The 20,588-nt window shown below is 38.7% G+C and overlaps 1 protein-coding gene across 1 annotated transcript in view; it reads left to right on the plus strand.

The window, feature by feature from the left end:
* The window catches only part of LOC104462234 (rap1 GTPase-GDP dissociation stimulator 1-like), a 28,465-nt gene extending 12,237 nt beyond the window's left edge, over positions 1–16,228 (plus strand). The window contains 10 exon segments of the mRNA XM_010074102.1: positions 158–283; positions 923–1,066; positions 1,904–1,993; positions 1,996–2,034; positions 5,049–5,183; positions 8,392–8,517; positions 12,793–12,932; positions 13,822–13,948; positions 14,665–14,793; positions 16,027–16,228. Coding sequence (XP_010072404.1) covers positions 158–283; positions 923–1,066; positions 1,904–1,993; positions 1,996–2,034; positions 5,049–5,183; positions 8,392–8,517; positions 12,793–12,932; positions 13,822–13,948; positions 14,665–14,793; positions 16,027–16,160 — 1,190 coding nt within the window. The 3' untranslated portion in view covers positions 16,161–16,228.
* Positions 16,229–20,588: the final 4,360 nt, after the last annotated feature.

Genomic DNA, 20,588 nt, shown 5'->3' on the forward strand with positions numbered 1-20,588 from the left:
TCAGTGTTGTCCAAAGGGACAGAATAATCTATAAAAACAGAAAAAAAATACTCAAAAACAATGTAGTGTCTGATCACTTCAGATTATAGGGAGCTATGCTTTTAACATTCAATCAGATAAAGAAATATTCAAAATCCTGACTTTATCATACACATAGATACAGCCAAGGAAGCTCTAAGCAAGACAAAGGTTGCTGAACAGCTGGTGAAACAACTGAGAAGAGCAGAGAACCATGAGAGGTTAGAAATTGTCTTTGAGGTCCTGCAAGCACTTGCAGAAAATGGTAAGGCTCCTTTCAGCTTGGAATGAGGGGAGACAGGGTCCTGGTACTTAGCTTAAGCTCTGGGTTCTGAGTTTGCCATGGGATCCTACTAATGGAATCAGCAATCCCTTCAGTGGAAATAAGCCACAAGAACATATGAAGCCCAGGCCCAAGCAAGACTTTGAAGCTTAATAGGCGAGGCAACAAAGAAATGAGGAAGAGAGTAGCATTCCACTTTTTTTGGTGCATCCATAAGATAGCAGATTCAAATTCATATTCCCCATGGTGTGTAACAGGAAAGCAATCTAGACCCAATTGCTTTTTATTAAAAAATTACAACCAAATGTCATAGAAGATGTCTACTCTAAGCGGTGTACAAGCACCGACAAGAATCTACTAAAAATATCTAGACACCCGACACAGATTTTTAAAAAATGAAAGCTCATGACTGGCAATACAAGAAATGTCAAAGATCAGTGCAGAAGCTTTGCTCATTCTGCCTTGGTGTCATCCTAGCACCAGCATGTCTGTTAAAATCAAAACCAAAAAACGATTGCACCTGAAAAAAGACCAGCTAAAGTTCAAGGATTTAGCTTCCTAGTTTGAAACACTTCAAAGACCAAAGAAGCTTTTAGTGTCCTTTTACTGTGATCTCTACAGACTCTCTGAAAGTGCAGCTGGTGGAGGCAGGTGTGCAAGAGGTGCTGTCTGAGATCCTGCTGAGGCTCCAGGGCACTTCACAAGCTGAAGATACATGCATTGTGAAGGCTGCATCAGATCTCATTGTCTCACTGCTTCTTGGAGGTATGGAGGTAAAAAAGGGAATACTGACAGTCCAGATATATAAAGAAACAACATCAGAAAGTCCCCTTAGCAGAGGAATTTTCATCTGCTCTGTTGTTTTCATTTCCTTAACAGGGACACATCTGCAACCTGTTTCACAATCCTTAGGGGAATTGTGCTCAGACACCACACTTTTTCACTTTTATAGGATCCTAGTACTCACATTAGCATACTTCCCTTCAAGCATATACATACGTTGCCTCAAGTCATCTTATCGCTGTGACTGCTCCTGCACAGAACACAAACGTAAGCAGAAGCTATTGTAGCTGTACCTGTGGTTATCAGTTCACACCCTGCTTCTGTAACTTTACTTTCAAAGCTGGCCTAAGAGCCATAAATTTAAAGCTAATAATGAGATTAAGTTCATATGGTATTGAACTACTCATGCATCCTCATTCACTATTTCAAATCTGTGTACATACTTTGAACATTTGGATTAACAAAACGTTCTCCAACTATTAGGAACAGACTACACACATTACTGACCTAGATATTTCACTAAGTCTTTAAGCTGATTTCAGGAACAACACAAAAAGGCTAAAGACCTATCAGCAACTTAGTTTAGGTGGCCCCAGCTATGCTGTATGTTGGGCTTTACAGATTAAAGAATAAAACATCAAGAACTGGACGCTTACTGCATCCCACCACCCCTAACGCCCAAAGCAACCAACAATTTAAAGGTCTTAACTATAACAACAATCTTTAAGTCATCGATCCAAATCCTCTCAAAGACAGACAGAACAGTTCACTTCATGGCTACTTATAAAGAGATGTGAAGTTCTGTTTATCATGCCACAGATAAGTACATGCAGAAGGTTTTTGCTAAGGGATGTGGCATCACCTCCCAGAATGTTGTCACTTACATCACATCCAGACACATGCAGCTACAGAGACAGGAGCAAAGGCTATTGCTAATTTTACAAAAAATGGTAAAGTTGGTTATTCTCTACCTTCCAAAGATGGAAAGCCACCACTTGTGAGTGGAGAGAAAAGCAACACTATTAATTTCATCTCTCCCTGACTCTGAAACAGTAAAATTCTTGCCTTTCCGCAGACTAGAGGCTTGCATGCCCTTAAATTGCAGATGCTAATGATACTGCGGTAGTCTGAGGGACACAATTCTGAAAAATAAGGTGGTCAGGTATGCAAGATTTTACACTTTTTTTTTTTTTTTGCCTTAATCACACATTCTTAGAGGGGAGACTCTGGAAATCTTTCATGGTAAATACATTCGTTAGAAATATAAAGAAATAATGTATAGTATTGATTTTTTAGGTTTTAAGTCACTTTTAGGAAGGGAGGCTTAGTCAGACACATCAGAGGGAAAAGAGAAATCTCAAGATAAGCCACTTTATCTTTCACACTTTCCTATTATAGAAAGCAAAGAGCCTTAACACTATGCAGAGAGAAACACAGAGACTCTTATAAACAGACCCCCTGGAAGGCACGCTGTGCTGAATCAGTCAGCAAAAGATACCCCACCGTATTTTCTGTCCTTTCTCACTGACAGCTACTGTACTGGGTTCAAACTCAATTAACACAAGAGAGCTTTTTCAACCTTGCTCACCTTTCTGCATTAATATGGCTTAATTATCATAAAAGAGTCCCTCACATCTGTCTGAGCATTCAGCTAGTCTGTCTCATTGTGTTTGTTTTTTTAAAGTAAGCTATCATATACAACTCCCTCCACCTCCCCCCCCACATCCCTTCTAGACTTCCTTGCTTCCTTGTCTTACACCTTGCTCTATATCAACCATTGTGCATCACAATTCTACAAAGGCCACAGAAATGCCCTCTGTGCCTTTAAACTGGCTATCTTCGATTTATTTGGCTGAATGGCTTGCTCTGTCACTCACTCTTCTCCATCCATCTCCCCCACAACCCCGTTAGATGTTTCATGTGGATAAAGTGAATAACCCCTTTCAAGCCCCAGTATGTGCCAGTGATGCATGCACAGCCTTTAATCTAAAGGGAAAAAAAAAAAAACCCCTATGGAAATCTGATCTCAGCATCAAATGACTTCTGAGGCAGTGAAAAGACGACAGACAGCTTTCGCAGCTATGAAAGTAGCTGTTCCTATCAAACTTTAACCATGAGCCATTAAATTGAAGGTTCTGCTGCTATCCAAGAAAAAAAATCCATAGGAGAGAACCAATTTGGAGCTCTGTGACAATCAAAGCAAGACAACCACTAATGGGTTCTGCCTATTGCACTTTACTACAAGAGAAAAAAAAATGCTCTGCCATTCTTTGTTTGAAAGGTGAAGGAAGGAGACAAAATAAGTTGAATTAAGGTTAGTCTATATGAAGATAAAAGTATTTTGCCTGTAGACTTTTGTCAGATCAAAAGAGATGGCCTGTTCCTATAACCTAGTCCTAAAGGGGACGGGAGAAATCTTCTCATATACTCTGCTCTCCAAAGATTAGTACCAGGCAAGAGAACATTTGAAGCATCACAAAAAACATCAGCTTTAGAGAATGTATGCATAAATTGATATAAAAAGATTTTTGCATGAGTAGACTTCAAACTATTTCACAGACTGACAGGTCTCTTATAAAAATATCCACTTACATTTTATAAGCATTTGACAAATTCTTATTTAATATATGCAGTAATACTAACAGATTAAAAAAATAGTAGGTATTGGTTCAAAACTACTTTGGGGTGGAAATAACATTCAAACCAGCAAAGGTGTTAAAATTACTAGATCCACTTAAGTAGTATACACACAAAAAAGTACAAGTCTATATACATCTTGGGCATGCAGTTAGTACCACAAGAAGCACCTAAAGCTACTTTTGGCCAGATTCTGTATTTGAATGAAGTCTGTATAGTTCCACAGACAATTGTTTACCCCAGATAAAGATGTGGTTTTCCTATATAGCATTCACACTGTTTTGCCACGTTTCAACAGACAGAATTCACATGGTGACAGCACAGCAATAAGGAAATGTTGCTTGGTGCCAGGAATATGCTTGTCTTGAGGTATAATAAACTGCATAAAACAAAATCCAGAAAAATATTTGCCAAACAGCGTCTTCAAAACACTTCCTTCAGGAAGGATGCAGACCATAATACGCAGGGCTTCCTTTCGCTCTTTAGAACACTATCTCATTTCCTATCGAGCTGTGCTAAGCAGTTTCTAACAACAAAAGGGCTGTCACCTGTGCAGAGCAAGGTCTCAAAGGAAGAGGGACACATACAGACACGCACTGACAAAATATTGCAAGGCATGTACGAGGGAAAATGCTAGTTCTTTGGAATGTACAAATCTGCTCTTTCATCAGCATTAAACAGCTCAGAACTCTCTGAATCAACTCATTTTCCTAGCTTCACACGAGTGCAACACAATTAGATTTCTCATTTCAGAAAGTGGGGTTCCTCAAAACAGATAAGAAAAAAAACTTAGGCCTGATTCTTTCAATGATTAGTTAGTGACTTTTTTTTTTGATTGAACATAAGGAATAACATCAGTAGAAAGCTACTAATCAGACTCACCATTGCTACACAAGATCCCTGGTCTCACAATAGTCTCTTAAACCAGTAGAATGGCAAAATTGGAGAATTAAAGCCATCCTGTGGAGAAGTAGAAAATGCTGCCAGCATTCCACCACATATATAGTGGAAAATATGTGGAAAATGAAGCAGTATTTGAGGAAGAAAATGACTGAAGAACACATGGTTTTGAATTTGACAATAACTGTCCCTAGAAAGCTCTCTCAAGCTAAGCTTTACTAGAGGATGTCACAGTTCACAGGTAGCTGATGCCCACTTATCTCTACAGAGCTGAAGGCTGTAGAAGAACAAAGCAAAAGCTACAGCCTCAATCTTATCAAGATACAAAAACAGTCAAGGCAAAGACTCTCTGAATTCTCAATATGCATTATTAATTTCTATCATTGTGTTTCTTATCTCACCTGCTTGGTTGTGCCTCTTTCTTCAGATGGCAACTGCATACGAATGATACAGCTGGGAGTCATACATCAGCTTCTGGATCTTTTGGAGAAACATGTAGAGAGCGGGGACGTCTCTGTTCAACACGCTGCACTCAGTGCACTTCGAAACCTTGCTATACCAGGTACAGAGTTTGAAGACAATTGACTTACTGTGATTTTTTGTAAAGATGCATTATTTAATTGAGATCTGTGCAGCTCTGTCCGAGTCACTAATTCCAGTCCCTTATATTTTGAGGGGCAATTGAACTTTTTTCTCCCTGCAGAGACATATACATATGAATAATTTCTCAGGACTTCTCATCTACATAAAGGGTCTAAATATAATGAAGTGTGATCTCATTGCCAGCTGCTGAAATGGTTTAATATTAACAGCATACAGTAGTTCAACACAAAAATGCAGAACAGGCTTTGTAGCTTAAAATACACAGTATGGGGTAGAGCTATCACATCACAGCTGGTACGGATTTCATTAATCTGTTCCTCTTCTATAAAGCCAATATTCATTGCAAATTCAGCCTTTGCAACACACTTAAAAACTACAATACTCAAAAGGGGCATAATAAGGAAGATGGGGACAGACTTTTTAGTAGGGCCTCTTGCAATAGGACAAGGGGTAATAGTTTTAAACTAAAGGAGGGTGATCTAGAGTAGATATAAAGAAGAATTTTTTTTACAAGGAGGGTGGTGTAACACTGGAATAGGTTGACCAGAGAGGTGGTAGATGCCCCGTCCCTGGAAACATTCAAGGTCAGGCTGGATGGTGCTCTGAGCAACCTGATCAGGCTGAAGATGCTCACTGCAGGGGGTTTGGACTAGATGACCTCTAAAAGGTATCGTCTAACTCAAACAATTATAATTCTACTCGTGATCTTTTGTTAATACACATCAGAAAATTGTGCTGCTTCTCATCTCAAATCTACTGCTTCCATGTGAAAGTGCAATTCAGGCCAAGAATGTTTTGCTAGAGATTTGATAGTACAGCAACCTGCAATGCAGCCCTTACACTGCTATACAAGGATTCCAGAGAAGAGCATTACATCAACGGTATTTTATGAAAATAAAAAAAAACCCTTTGTCTGTCAATTTCATTATGTAAGGTAGCCAGTCTGCTCGGTTTAATAGTTTTATTCATAACCATTGCTTTGAACAAGTGAGAGATACAGAATATACTAGCTGCAAGTTACCTCTACTACCTCCCTTTAAAGTCTGATATACCCTCATTTCTTCTTGCAGATAGCTCTTTTCAGAACTTCACCTATTTCTTTCAACTTGTTTTTATATGCTCTCAAGTATTTAGTTTAGCTTAGAGTATTACCATACTCTTTAGATCACAACAGCCAGCCGTCTCTGTCTATTCGCTATTTCAATCAATATATTTCACACCATAAGCCCCTCACTGCTTCTATGTACATTTTATTTCTCTGTGGAGACTTTTTCTACCACCATTCACATCAGCAGACAAAGGCCTGTGCAAATTGCTTTTTGGTGCTAACTGAGTATGCAGTATTTCAACCATGCATGTCAGCTACCTTACATCAGTTACAACCTTACACAGAGCTATTATAAGATAATAATAGAATTATGAAAAATCAGAGAGCCATCCAGCTGAAATTAGGAGAGTAATTTAGGAGGCAAAATGTAACTATCTTTATTAGAACGAAAAGGTGGATTTTTTTCTATAAGCCAAGAGGTGTCCCATGCTTAGTTCTCATTGACCTCGCTTATACAATATTCACAATAGGATTTAATAACTTCAAGCAGCAAAGATACCAAGTAATCTCCTCTGAAATATAGCAATTTTGATGTAGTTTCCCTTGACAACAAGCAGAGATGATCACATTCTAACTCACAACAGAACCCATTCCTCAACGAATACCAAGGCCCACTTCTTGCAACACCAAGCCCAGGCGTTCCTCGGGAGCTCCTTAGCAAAGCAATATGAACACAGATGATCTTGCAAAGATTACAGGATCTAAAACTCCAGAAAAGGTGGTTGCAACCAACAACTTCAGCCCTGTATCACTCCCTGCTTCACATAGTACCAGTAGATCTTAATGTTCTTTGTAGCGGTACTTTAAAAGGCTCAACTCTGAATTATAAAATACCAATGTATCTTTTGTACCAACATACCAATACAGAGTCTATTTTGGTTATATCTGTTCTGTTCAAGGCTATTACAAACCTTTTTAGATCTTTCCAAGTGTGCGGGCCATGCATAGCACTTCAAATGCTATTCCTACACTGTGCTTTTCCTCATCAATCTGTAAAAATACCAAAATATGGAAGCTATAAGACATTCCCTCACAAGAATAGATTACTTCCAGAAACATACAAACTCTCATCATTTTCAAAAATATAATCTGCTACCTGGTCAAAAAAAAAAGACTGAGTGCAAATCCAAATAAATTGTAAAATAAAAATTAATTGAATATGGGCCAACACTTGCAAATAGCCACAGGGGAATTCTTCAATTCAAGTAGTGATCTTAAAAAGATAACAGCAGCTTATAAAAAAAAAAATGAAAGAAGTCATTATGCTCTAGTGAACGGAGTCAGTCTGTGCCACTGAAAACCAAAGACATTAAGAGCAAATTACTTAACAGTGCCTGCTTCTTAATTTGCCCAGTAGGAGAGGAAGGGATAGAACAGTTATCTCCCTAATTTCACTGTCCTGTTATTCCCCCACCCCTCAAAAAAAGTGCGCAGAGGACAGGAAGAAAATTGGTCTGGAGGAAGCAGCTTTTGGTGGCACAATCAAGCAGCATTAGGACTCTTTCCAGACAAGCTTCTGATTATTACCAGGGATTACTGCATTACCATTACTGGAGCAAAGACACAAGAATTAGGAGAGGAAAGCACAGAAACAAAGGCATCAACAACAGGATATCAGTAAGCTCAAATACAAAAAGAAAATTAATTCACAAGAACTATGGCTATGTAAAACACTTTTGTCACTCAGTTCAGTTAAGATGAGCAAGCATAGGAAAGGCTTGCTCATGTGAGTGGGCGAGTGGGTGGATAATCTATTACAACTAGAAAAACAAAGAGAAACAATGTCGTGTTCATCCTTTTTTACATACTTCATTCTGGGCAGGGCTGAGATCAAAAGTAACCAAAACATCGTAACAGCAGTTCCTAGGGAGGTTTTAGCTCAAAAGAGAAGCCTAGTCAAGTAGCCTTGATGCCATTTCTGATTGCTCTAACAGGTTGGATCTTTTGCTAAGAGCATAACAGAGCATAAAATTCAGAACAGTTATGTCACACTTCTGTTTTCAGATGCTTGTGTAATTACTGAGCTTCAGATCTTTTTTTTTTCCTTCCCATTTTCTAGTTGTTAACAAGGTTCAAATGCTGGAAGAAGGTGTGGCAGAACGGATTCAGGCACTTCTAAGGTCAGAGATGCCTCCTGTGCAGTTTAAACTTCTTGGAACACTACGGATGTTAGCAGATGGTCAAGGTAGGGAATTGCTCAGGTTTACTCATGTCAGCTATACACCCTCCTCCTCCCCTCCCCCTTGCGAGACAACGGATGTGCACAGAGACTACAGGCTCAGTGTCCTGCTAACCTAATTCCACTCAATCTGGAGAGATTCCAACACAGATGATTGCCAGAGGCTCAAGCCTTCCATACAGACCCAGCCAGCCTGAGAGGTAGATTGAGAAAGAAACCAAATGGAAGAACCTGCACTAGTCAGCGAGAAAAGGCAAAGGCCTAAAGGGAAGATGCTTTCCAGCAAAGATGTACCAGTAAGGCATGAGTGTGATGGAAAAAGAGTCATGCAAAGCATTTACAGTGCCCAAACACAAAAAACAAATCAACAGGAAAACTGGAGAATGACAACAGGATCAAAGGGAGCTGGGATGGAGAGAAGCAGGAGAAATTAGTTTCTACCAGTCACACAGTCTCTCTGTGCACATGCTGCCAGGTTTATCTTGCTGGCATAGCTCAAATGTTGAATTTACTTTGCATGTTGAAGTATAGGATTATCTACTTGTACTTCATTCAGTTTTACACAAAAGTGGGTACTCAAAGGCAATACTCACTCTGTGCATACAGTTCATTTTGAGAAACACGCACAATGTCAGAATTACATTAAGATCTACTATAATATCTCAATATATCCTTAGACTTATCTAGCTTCCTTACCAGAGTATAACACAAAAACAAGACTTGTGGGGTTTGGTTTTTTTAATGATGTGTTCTGACTCTTTCCTATCACCAGAGCAGCTGCTCTAAAGCACAAATCAGTGCAGACCACCTTGATGGCCAGGAACAACAAGACATAGGTCAAAACCAGAATCAGAAAAGTTACGACCATTTTGCGATGGGAACTGACAGCTGGTATGCAACAATTACAGTCCAAAATTCATTAATCATATGGAAGGGGAAAAAAACCTCTCTCCTACATTCCATGCTGCACTCATTTACACCACTGCAGACACCACTTTGATACAGCAGCTACTTGCATCCTTTTTCAAATTAATATGCATTACATAAAATTTAGATCTAGTACTCACTAATTTGCACTGATTCCAGTCCAGTAAAAAGCTGCTTTCACTTACAGTTCACCATGCATGGTAGGAAATGGACATTGCAAGATATAGATAAACTTAGCCTCTTCTTCCCCTCAAGCTTTGAAGGAAGTCATTAGAAGATCATTTCTCCCAGGTTATATCTGAATTGTGACAGGGGAGACCATTTAGCTTTTAAAATTGAGACATCATAATAACACAGATCTAAATTATCAAACACTAAATTTCTTTATTTTTCAATACTCAATGCTATTTGCCAGTCCTAGTATGAAGTCTGAATTTGGCACAAAATGGTACAGCTTCTCAATCTGAAACAATACAGATATCAAAGTGTAGAGCAGAAAAAAAGATGTAGAAGATTATCCAATGTTTACCTATTCCTGCCTATGAGCACACAATTCTCCCATCTTTAATTACTTTCTATTCTGTTTACCCATGAGCTAACATTGCCCTTAATTAACTCAGCCTGAAACTCTTATGGATACACATCTACTAACAAGTCCACACTGAATTAGTTAATTGCATTATCTACCATAAATTAATCATTCTGACAATCACTGGGCATACTAGACTAGAAGAGGTAGGTTTCTTTCTAACTATAAAAACTGCAGCCAGATCTGTCAGCTTCGTTACCCTAAAGAGATGTTAACATTAACTCCTCTTTTTTCCACTCTTTTGTTTCCGAGGAGGAGAATTTGTGCACTTCAACAGCCAAAAACCTTTCAGCTCAACTGAAAGTTCAGCCATAGACACTATTTATTTGAATTTGGTGGTTTTTAAGTTAAAAGGTCCTCCTGTTCCTGTTAAGAATAACTAATTGGGTTTTATCTCAAAGACTTCTATTGCTGGTAGACACCAGGAAGTCCCTGTCAAACTGGGTCAAGATACCTCCTTTGAAAAACCTCTTAGACTGGTTTCATTCACCACTCCCTTACCTCTTTCAGCTTTCTGTACTAAACTGGATTACCGTGATCTCCTCAGGCTAACATGTAACATCTGACCTAGAAACAAAAGCCTTTCTGTTACAGGAGGTAACATGCAGGTGGTTGTGCAATGACAAGTAACTCTTTATCTCAAAGCAAACATGTTAAACTAGGCTAGAAGCTCCCTGATTCCTTGTAGGATATTGACCTGTGGACTGTTCCTTAGTGTACCGGATAAACACAGAAAGAGTGCATCCTTCCTCATGTCCCTCCGCAAAACAGAAAGAGTACAGGTTGACTTACAGTTTCTACAGATATCCTGAGTATCATGTGGTTTATCGACACTGACCTTCTGGAGCACGTTCTAGTTGACACCTTCCGGAATATCTCAAAACAAATGCAACGCACAGAGAAAGGCACAGGTAAAGGAACAGGAGCAGGGTGATGCCCCTATCAGCCAAACCTATCCTTTCTGTTCCTGATGTTAATCTTGGTTCTTCAAGTCTTTGCTTCAGCAAAGCTCTAAGAGATAAACTTCCTGGCATCTTAAAACCATGCAAACTTTCCCCCATATTTTTCCTGTTCTAAAATTGTTTCCAAAGGAGCAGCACTTTCCCTGATTACCTTCTTTTAGGCCTGGAATTATTTTAAAAGACTTGAAAAAAAGCAGAAAGAGACTGAAAAAAGCTCACAGACCCTTTATAGCCCTTCCTAGGGAACGTACATGAGGGCCTTTACCACATCTTTCCTTCTTCAGAGCAACGCACATTTTATGCTCACCTGGCTCTGGTCCTCCAGCATGAAGGGGTGGGGGACAGGCATGGGACAGGACCCAAGATGACAAAAACCCTTAATTACAAATAACTAGATGAGGCCCCTAAATTTGAAGTACATCTTATAACCACAGTATATTTTTGCAAATAGAATAATTCTACACAAAAAGTGAGCATCTGTCCTGTGACTACTCTTGCCTCTCAGTTGCTACACCTGGTGCCCATTTGGAAGTGCTGTGCATTTACATCCTTAGTTCATGATCAACTGGAACACAGGGAAACAGTGGTCTGGCAGCTTACAAAACAGCTTTTTCATGCTCAAAGCCAAATGGGTAGCACTCAATTCCTACAAATATGCAGCTGAAGTAGTGCATATTATTTTCTTATCTTTCTCCTGGTACCCTTCACTTAGAAGTAAACTCTAGTTAAACCAAAATGTACAATTTCAAAGACTTAAGTATTGAGCAGAATCAACTAACTGAAATTACCGAAGCAGTATTTACCAGGATGTTCTCAGGCTGAACCCCTGCTTAATATATTTAAAATAGAGTACTTTACAGTCCTTGGCACCCTTATATCTTAATTTTTCCTTTGCTTAGGAAGTAACTTCCCACTAGTTAGTAACTTTTGATCCACAGCACTTTAAAGATGCATTATTAAACTGCAATAAGAGTCATATGGAACCATGTGTTAGGCTGATGCAATATTGAGAGGCATGAGTAAAGTTCATTTTGCTGCTGAACTTCTAAGAGCTTTGGAAGTAGTCTCCCTTAGTTGCAACAAGTCTTAAACCACAGCATATCATTAGAATTCCACTTCTTAGGAAAAGTTACCTAGTGAGGTTTTTCCCAAATGTCAAACACACAGATTAATACTTCTAGAAAGTCTTGAGATAGGGTTCCTTAAACACAGGGGAAGGCAAATTAAAAGGCTCCTCCAAACTCTGGGGGAAGGTTTGTTGATGCCTCACAGTTCAACACACATTCTTAAGACTTGAGACATACAATTACAGACATGCTGCAATTCTGTACTAAGACCTGGCTTCCCACAGAACAGTAATTATCACCACTACCGAGAGCATCGAAACAGCAAGAACAGGCTCTGAAGAGCCCATGATTACATCATGCAGGGCTCAAAGAGCAAGTACAAGAAACCAAGTGGTAAAGGGATAGCCCTCATGACGATTTCAGTACAGCAACAGAATATTTGCTTTCAGAGATATGAAGCCACTCATTTTAAGCCCTGCTTCAGCAGCCTCTTAAAAGAATAAGTCTATCAGAACAGCTTATTTTCTTCTTTACCTCCAAGAGTTGCCCTAACACAACTGGCATTCCTCAGGCAAAGATTTTCAAGATCCCTTAAAAGCCCAATGCTTTAATTCCAGCTCTTAAAGGATACTGAGCTCAGGCCTGTGGTCCTGGGTACTTCTACATTCACATTTCCGTGACAGAAAGACTGAGAACAGTGATTTTGAATGTCTCCTGATGATGCTTTTCTCTTCAGCTGATGCAGCTGAAATCTTGGGCCAAGACCCCATGCTACTCAACAGACTTGTGCAGTGGTGCGATGTCAACGACCACACTGGTGTTCATGGAGAAGCAAATCGACTGCTGGCATCAATCTTGCGTCACAACAGATCCCAAGTATGAAAGCTATTGATCCAATATGTTTCTACGTTATCCTCCTCAAATATTTTTAAAGCTTGTCAATATAGCTAGGGGTTAAGAGTTAAACAGCATATACAGCTTTATCATTAAAACATGAAAGTTCACAGTAAAAAACCCTCTAGTCTGCCTCAGTACCAATAAGGGGGAGGTGAGCAGGAAAGCCGTGCTCCCGATAGCCACAAATACTGATCAGTATGGTTACCTTACCCTCACTTGTAAACTTTTACCTTGCTTGAGTAAGGCTTGACAAATGGTAACTAGGTAAAGCTTTTCTGTTTCCATGACTATTATTTTCAAATTAAAATGGCAGAGACAACCCAGACCTGCCCCAAACATCAGTCCTCCAGGACCTCCAAAGATCCCAGTTATCTACCTAGTGATGGATGAATCTGGCATGATCTGTATCTGCTGGCACATTAGAACAGGCTTCTGTGTCTTGTAAATCATACAGGGGCATCCAAACCATGCTTTACTTTGAAGAAGTGATTAAAAAAAAAAAGTACGTACTATCTGCACAAGCTCTGAAAAAGTACAACTAATCTTTGCTGGTTTGAAGGCTTAAAATTAAAAATTGGATTAAGGTCAAACCAAGACTATTGAGACAAAATATATCTATTTTTAATCTTAAAGATATGCATATACACAAGTATTGATATTCTAAGAAAATTAGACCAGATCTACCCAGACGTGTATGATCAGTGCCAAAAGAAAGTCATCTCTAGTCTTCAAATATCAGTTTTCATTGCAGCAAGCAAATAACTTCCATCTATTCAGAGGCTGAAGAGTGCAATCTCGTTTCTCTCTTCATTCTGCCTTATTCACAAGTCAGATTTCCATCTGTGATATTTTACCTTTGCTTTAACAGGAAGTGGTCAAAGCCATCCAGGAGGCACAAGGAGTGAAGCATCTGGTTTCCATGACAACAAGTGAACATGCTGCCATGCAGAATGAGGCTCTGAATGCCTTGGCAATAGCGTCTGCAATCGATTTAGGTATTTTTCTCCTAAAAGCATTTATCTGTTCAAGATCCTCAATTATTAAGAAACATTGTCACACTGTTAATTCTATATAACGTGTAAGAAAAAGCATGTTTCTTGTCTAGATTTAGCTCTTCAGCATGAAATAGAAGTCATCCATACAGAAGATCACAAAAGCAATGGGTTTCATAAATTGCCTGAAGATTTTTTTGTTTAGGGTAGAGCCAAGTGATCAGGTTGTGTGGACAGACATGATCTGTTGAGTACTATGGTATGATGCTAGAAACCTATGCAAAAAATTAAAATAAAGACAGTCACCATAGAAATCTACATACATCAAAATACAAATTGAAAAGGAACAGTCAGCTTGAAATTCAGAATTTCCTGTATCAACAAGCAAGAGAATAAAGAGCCCATTTTACTGCTTGGTCTACCAAGCCTCTCAGGCTCAAATGGACACTAATGTGAATCAATATTCCTAGCACTGATCATTGAAAACTACAATCTATTATGAGGTTATTTTACACAATCTATAGTGTACAGGTTCCGTCTTCCAGAATGAGGCCAGTGAAGAAACACTGCACAGAAAATACAGGAATTCTCCAGTACGGAAAACACATGCCCAAGACATCCCTGCACAGCCAATTTGAAATGAAGCCAGTCAGGAATTTTATTTACTTTCTAGCATCTTTTCAGGCAACAGCTCATGTGTTTGTTTACTTACTTTTCAGAAACCCTTGAAGAATCTTTCAAGGAATCACAACTAGTTCAAAGCTTACACAAACTTCTACAAGATGATAATACAAGTCCTGAGGTGAAATACAATTCAATGGGTCTTTTGTGCAGGCTTCTTAATTCAGGTAACTTCATCTTAAGCTGTGATGACCAGATAGATATTTGTGATGAACACCCAAGAGTTTTCTGTTACTGAAGTGTGCTCCTTGTGATGTTGCAGCCAGTGAGCAGTAGAGGATATTAAAGAGGTTCATTGTTTATCAATCACCAAGAATCCCAGTCAAGCAGCTTTTTTCTGTATGAAAAGTTGATTAAACCACGTGTTGAATAAAAAAAGAAAGGCTTTATTCCAGTGAGTCAGTGGCATAATCAAGTCCTGAAACAGCAAAATTAGAGCCCTGGAATAAAGGCATCTTTTTCCAAATTCACCATGCACAAGCGTCCGGCAGTCCCAGGTCCCATATGTACCACATCATTTTTATGTTCAAAGAAACAGAGTCTGTATCATCTTCCACAGGCAGACATACATTTGTTTTGCCTACACTGTAAGCAAACCAGAAGCTGTGATAAAATAGTAATTTTAGCAATGCTGCCTTTGGGCAGCAACTTTTAGTAAAGCATATAAAGGATATGATTTCAGTTTCTCTCCAAAGTTAGGGAAAACTTAAAATGCTTCAAGCAAGATGAGACTCATCCTGGATGTGTGGCACTAACTGGAAGCAACCATCCTGAAACCAGGAGTCCAAAGATCGTATGTCTTAACACATAAAGCATGTAAATTGAAAGTTATGATTGTGCTCAGGAAAGGATCCACCCCAAGAGGAGCTGCCTTTCAAATCCTAAAGCCACCCTATATTAGCAGACAAGCTGGATTTTGCAGTATACTCGACTTCTCCCCTGTAGTCACACAGATATTGGAACAGGGATAAGCATTTGCTGCTTCACTGCTGCTATGGAGTACTGGCACTACGGATGCCATGTGTAAGACTTTTTTCCAGATGTGTATTTACTTAGCACTTCATAGACTAATTGTAACACTAAGTTGAGTCTTACTAATATAAAAAGCATAGAGGAAAAAAAAAAAAGAAAAAAAAAGAGAGAGCTGGAAATTGTCCTGTATATTTTCAACAAAGTGCTTTTCTTCTGTTCAATCAGTTCTTGGAAGTCAAAAAGGAGAAAAAGATCTTAACCTGTTCAATACTTTCAATGGCTGAAAGGGTATCTATAGAGAGAAATGTTTTTAAATTAAAGCAGCTCACTTTAAACAGCAAGTACTTCAAACTTGCTCTTACAACAATTGTTGGGAGCCACTATGTCATGGCATGTCAATAAAATTCAGCATTTCCTCTCCCATTCAGGTGATCTGAGACAAGAAATAGAAGAGGACAAGATTAAAGAAACTCTCGAACAACTTTGCAATCACAGTAATGCAAATGTGGTCAAGGAAGCTGTTACAACATTACAGGTTTTGAGAGGAGAGACACCCCACTAGTCTCCCTTCTTCCCCACAGCAACCCTGCACTGCTGCTGAAGCAAATGCAATAAACACCAGCTTTGCCAACCCTACCTTGCATCTGCCACACTGCTGCATGACTGCTAAAGCCCATTTATTTGGACTGCAGATACTTGTATCACTGCTGCTCTTCACTGAGCTAACACACAGCAGTAGGAATGAGGCCTGTCAAGCAAGTGGTCTCACAAAAAAAAGAAAAAAAAAATCACATGAGAAGCATCTAACAATTACCACTTCTGTTAACACATTTTTAAGCAGCTTGGTTTTGTCAAATCAGGACATCCCCTGCAGCTTTTTCTTATATCAATGGGACTTTGAAATCATTACCAAAAATTTGCAAGCTTATATCATATAAACCTGAAACAATGGGGTTTTAAATTAGATGTGAGCTGTATCTTAAACAATGCAAAGGGCTTATTACTGGCACCAATTCATCCTGTGCACATTGTGAATCAAAATACAATCAGTAGAAGCAAAGTTTACAGGAAACCACAGTCAATGTCTATACAGTGTTTGGACAAGATAAAAATTCAGGCTAGTTAGAAATCACAAGTGGGCAGGTGTGAAGATTTGGAGGCAGCTGGCATTTCATTATCTCCATTAAGAGAACCTGGGTTTAACTTTAGATAATGAAAAACTGTAGTAACACAAATGTCTCTGAACCTTTCAACAGAAGCCTTTCATATTTAAAAATGGTCAATTGATTAAAAAGGTAAGAACAGGATCTATTGCACAACTCGTTCTTATGGGAGCTTTTTTAAGCAGTTGCAAGCATGCTGCAGACTCACACTGACAAGACCTAGGACATTAAATTCAAAATCCCGTCGTGGTAGATACTGAAGAGTTAGGTAACAATGACTTTTTTTTAGCCAGCAGTAAAAATATTATTGAGGGGGGAAAAAAAAAAAAAAGACTACTGACCTTTAGAAAATTGTTATAAAGCATGGAATATCTGAAAGTCAACTGAAAGTCAACTGTTCTCAAACAATTTAACTGGCTTATGTCTGCGAACAAAAATTACAACTTTGTTCCTGCAAAAGCTTTCCCACCTGCAAAAGCTGTCAACACTATTTAGCCCACTATGTTCATCACCAAATATCACTTTCAGGAGTACTCTTGAGAAAGTGAATTTCATAAAACCACCCCAGACAAGTCACTTGGTGAGTAACACACAAGTAGGTTTTGACCACACAGTAAGAAAAAAAGAAAAACAAGGTCTGAACCATGAGCAGTTTTCTCTAGCTTTAAAGCACACAGTGATACGGGCATCCTACATATTTCCAACATCAAAATGAAAAATAGCTTCAGACAATCTCAACTTCAGAATAAGATCTGGGGTTGTGCCTAAACCAGGCATGAATATGCGATTTATCAGCATCTATTACAAGTTATATATATACACATCAAATAGCCGCAATCAAGTTAAGCCATTCTTATCAGAAATGATTCAGCCTTAACATTCTAGAGTATCTAATTCCAGATATTGCATTATTCTAATATAGCCATTATCTATTGGTTAAATATTCTCTGAATATTTCTCTGACCTTATTAAAACTAAAATCACGTTTTAATGCATTAAAGAAACATTAAAATGGTCAAAGGAACAGACAAAGCTATTTCTGCAAGCCTCAACTTCACACCTGGAAGTTACTTCCCTTCTGCAACTCTTAAGAGTAGTTTCAGGAAAATTTGTCAGACATGACAAACCATAGACTGTGCAAATCACAAGAGCAATAACTGTGGATAATGGCAGTCAAAGCGCAAACAGCAGTTTTAACTTTCTGGATATCCAGAGATTTAATAATTTCTCTACACCATTCTGAAGCTCTTCACTTGTTCATGGCTTTGCATTAACAAGGGAGAGAAAAGCACCAGCGTTACCTATTATTCAGCAGCCCAGACGGAAAAAAAAAAAAAAAAATCAATAATTCATTTCATCAAAATATACACAAAGACGCCAGATCTTTACCATTTCTGTAGTTATCTACAGATTGCTGTCTCCGTAGTCTAGACCTTAGAGAGGTAAATATTAGTGACTGGAAGAAACAAATCTCAGAAATCAAACTCCAGGAGTACAAAACATTAAATTTTATTTAATCAAATTTAAGGCTTGAGGAAAAAAAATATACTGAAAGTCACTCAGAAAAGCCATCTCAGAAGAAGAGATAGAACCTCCCCTTCCACTGCCTAAACAATGTTCAAGATGCATGATAACCCACAGGCGACCAGGGGAAGGAAGAGGAAAGGATAGAATGGGGAGACAAAAACCAAGGCAATTCTATGTGTAAGCCAATTGCGACATCAGCCTCAATGGACTGGAGGTACAAATCTATCCACACGGCACTGTATGAGGGTCACCAAAACTAAAGACCCCTTGGGAAGAAGTATTCAGGTGGCAATTGAAGCTCCTTTGGTCACTGCACTTTTTTCAGTGCTTATATTCATCCTCCTCTTCACATACACGGAAACTGTCCAAATGCAGGTATATTAATAGAAACAAAAGGGCAGTCACACTGTCAAACACACTGACAAATAAATACATTGCTTCACAGAAATAAACTGTGCTAATTTCAGAGAAATAAAAGTGATCACACTGAAAAGTTTTCTTCTCTCAGTCTAGTTATTCAAGTCTGATCTCCTATTTGACATCTTCATTAAAAACCTTTTTTCCAATGTAGTGTTTGTGGAGTTGTCCCAAATGCAACCACTGAAATCTCAACCTCAACAATTTATCAAACCTCTGAGATCATTGCATTGCATCTCCTTTGAGGCTTTAGAGGCAGGCTCACACCCAGCTGCTCTTGCTGACAAGACTTTTTTACCTGTTATCTTTAACTGTGAAGTCAGTGCAGGTCCACAGAGAAGGTGCTAAATGTAACTAAGTAGAAAGCGGCAAGGAAGTATGCCCATTCTAAGTCTGAAATTACATTAGCAATGTGTACCACCAGTGGGGGTGCACTTCAGAATGTCTAGGGGTAAACCAGTCTAGCGCCCCAAGGTTTTAACAATGACACTGAACAAGCACAGAGAAGTCTATCCATAGTGAAAACAAATCACTCCATGAATTTAAAAGTTCTCAAATAGGTTGAACTTGCTCTCTTGAATTCAGTTCCAAATAACTGGAGCCTTGATACGAAGCTGGTGTTAATATGGCCAAAGCCAATAAGAACAAACTGTAGAAAGACAACACTTCCAATAAACTCTGTTTCGCATACAAACGGCACTTCAAAAACAAATCACATATTAATTTGCCTTTAGGCAACTTGGCGAGATTTGTAGACACTGGAATCCTGATCTGCGACACTAACACTTGGCAGCAGGTAATTTCAGTGCAGGAGCTCCACAAATATTGACACCATGACGATTTCCACCAACTTCTGAACTTACTTCCCAGCATGAGGAGCTCCCTGTGTCAAAAAGTGGCAAAGGGAAATATCCTTCCTAGATGTAATTTTCAATGCAATGTTTTACAAATAAAAAGTTACAAATAGAAAGCATTTTCTCCAATTTACATACATCAGATTATTACCCATAACCTTAACAGAGTAAATTGATTCATGAGGTGTCGTAAACTTTCAAGCACCAGAGTTTAAAGCAAAGGTTGCTGAACACTGGTTTTGCTGCTTGCAAAGTAGCAGTAACAGCAGCAAATTTTTATCTGCTCCTAATGTACTAGATTCAACAAATGAGTCATACAGACCTCAAATTCAAGGCCATACAGAAGAAATACCTCTTGCTCTCCCATCAGTGATCTACTGCTATTGTTTCCTTGTTGTATATATCAAAGAGAAAAAAAAAAAAATCAGAGTGCACTTCTAGCAATTTTAGTTTCAGGTTTTTCAGATGTTTTCTGCTACTGTAAGGAAATCAGCCATCCTTAGACAAGCTTCCTTTTCCTGTTGTTTCTCAATTACCAGCCATAAAAAGAACTATGAAAGCTGAAGTGAAGCACACATGAGAAGTACAGCATCAGCATTGTCTGTGAAGTCCTCCCCAGGTTAAAAGCTAGAAGGGTGTCTGGACAATCAATGCAGACACAAAGATATAACTGTTGATCAGCTTTTGCCAGTGAAATGTTCATTAACACATGCATAATAGGAAAAAAAGGACATTAGAGAGATATTTAAAAGTTTGGCTTCCTAAGGAAGCCATATACCTTGGAAATACAAGTATTAAATCCTTCAGGCAGACTACATGTAGTAAAATATCATTATAAAAATATATACTTTTCTAAAATTTACACTATGTTAGGCATTGTAAATAAACCTGCTCTCCCAGAAAAAAAATGGATGACACTGGAAGCAGTAAACAATGTTAGTCCATAATAAAACTGACAGCTACGGCTACTTCCAAGAACTTTTCAGTCACATACTTCTATCTTAAAGCAAAAAATACTAGAGAAGAATG

This window comes from Pterocles gutturalis, unplaced genomic scaffold, assembly GCF_000699245.1.
Source record: "Pterocles gutturalis isolate BGI_N339 unplaced genomic scaffold, ASM69924v1 scaffold26041, whole genome shotgun sequence".
In the NCBI taxonomy this organism is placed as follows: domain Eukaryota; kingdom Metazoa; phylum Chordata; class Aves; order Pterocliformes; family Pteroclidae; genus Pterocles; species Pterocles gutturalis.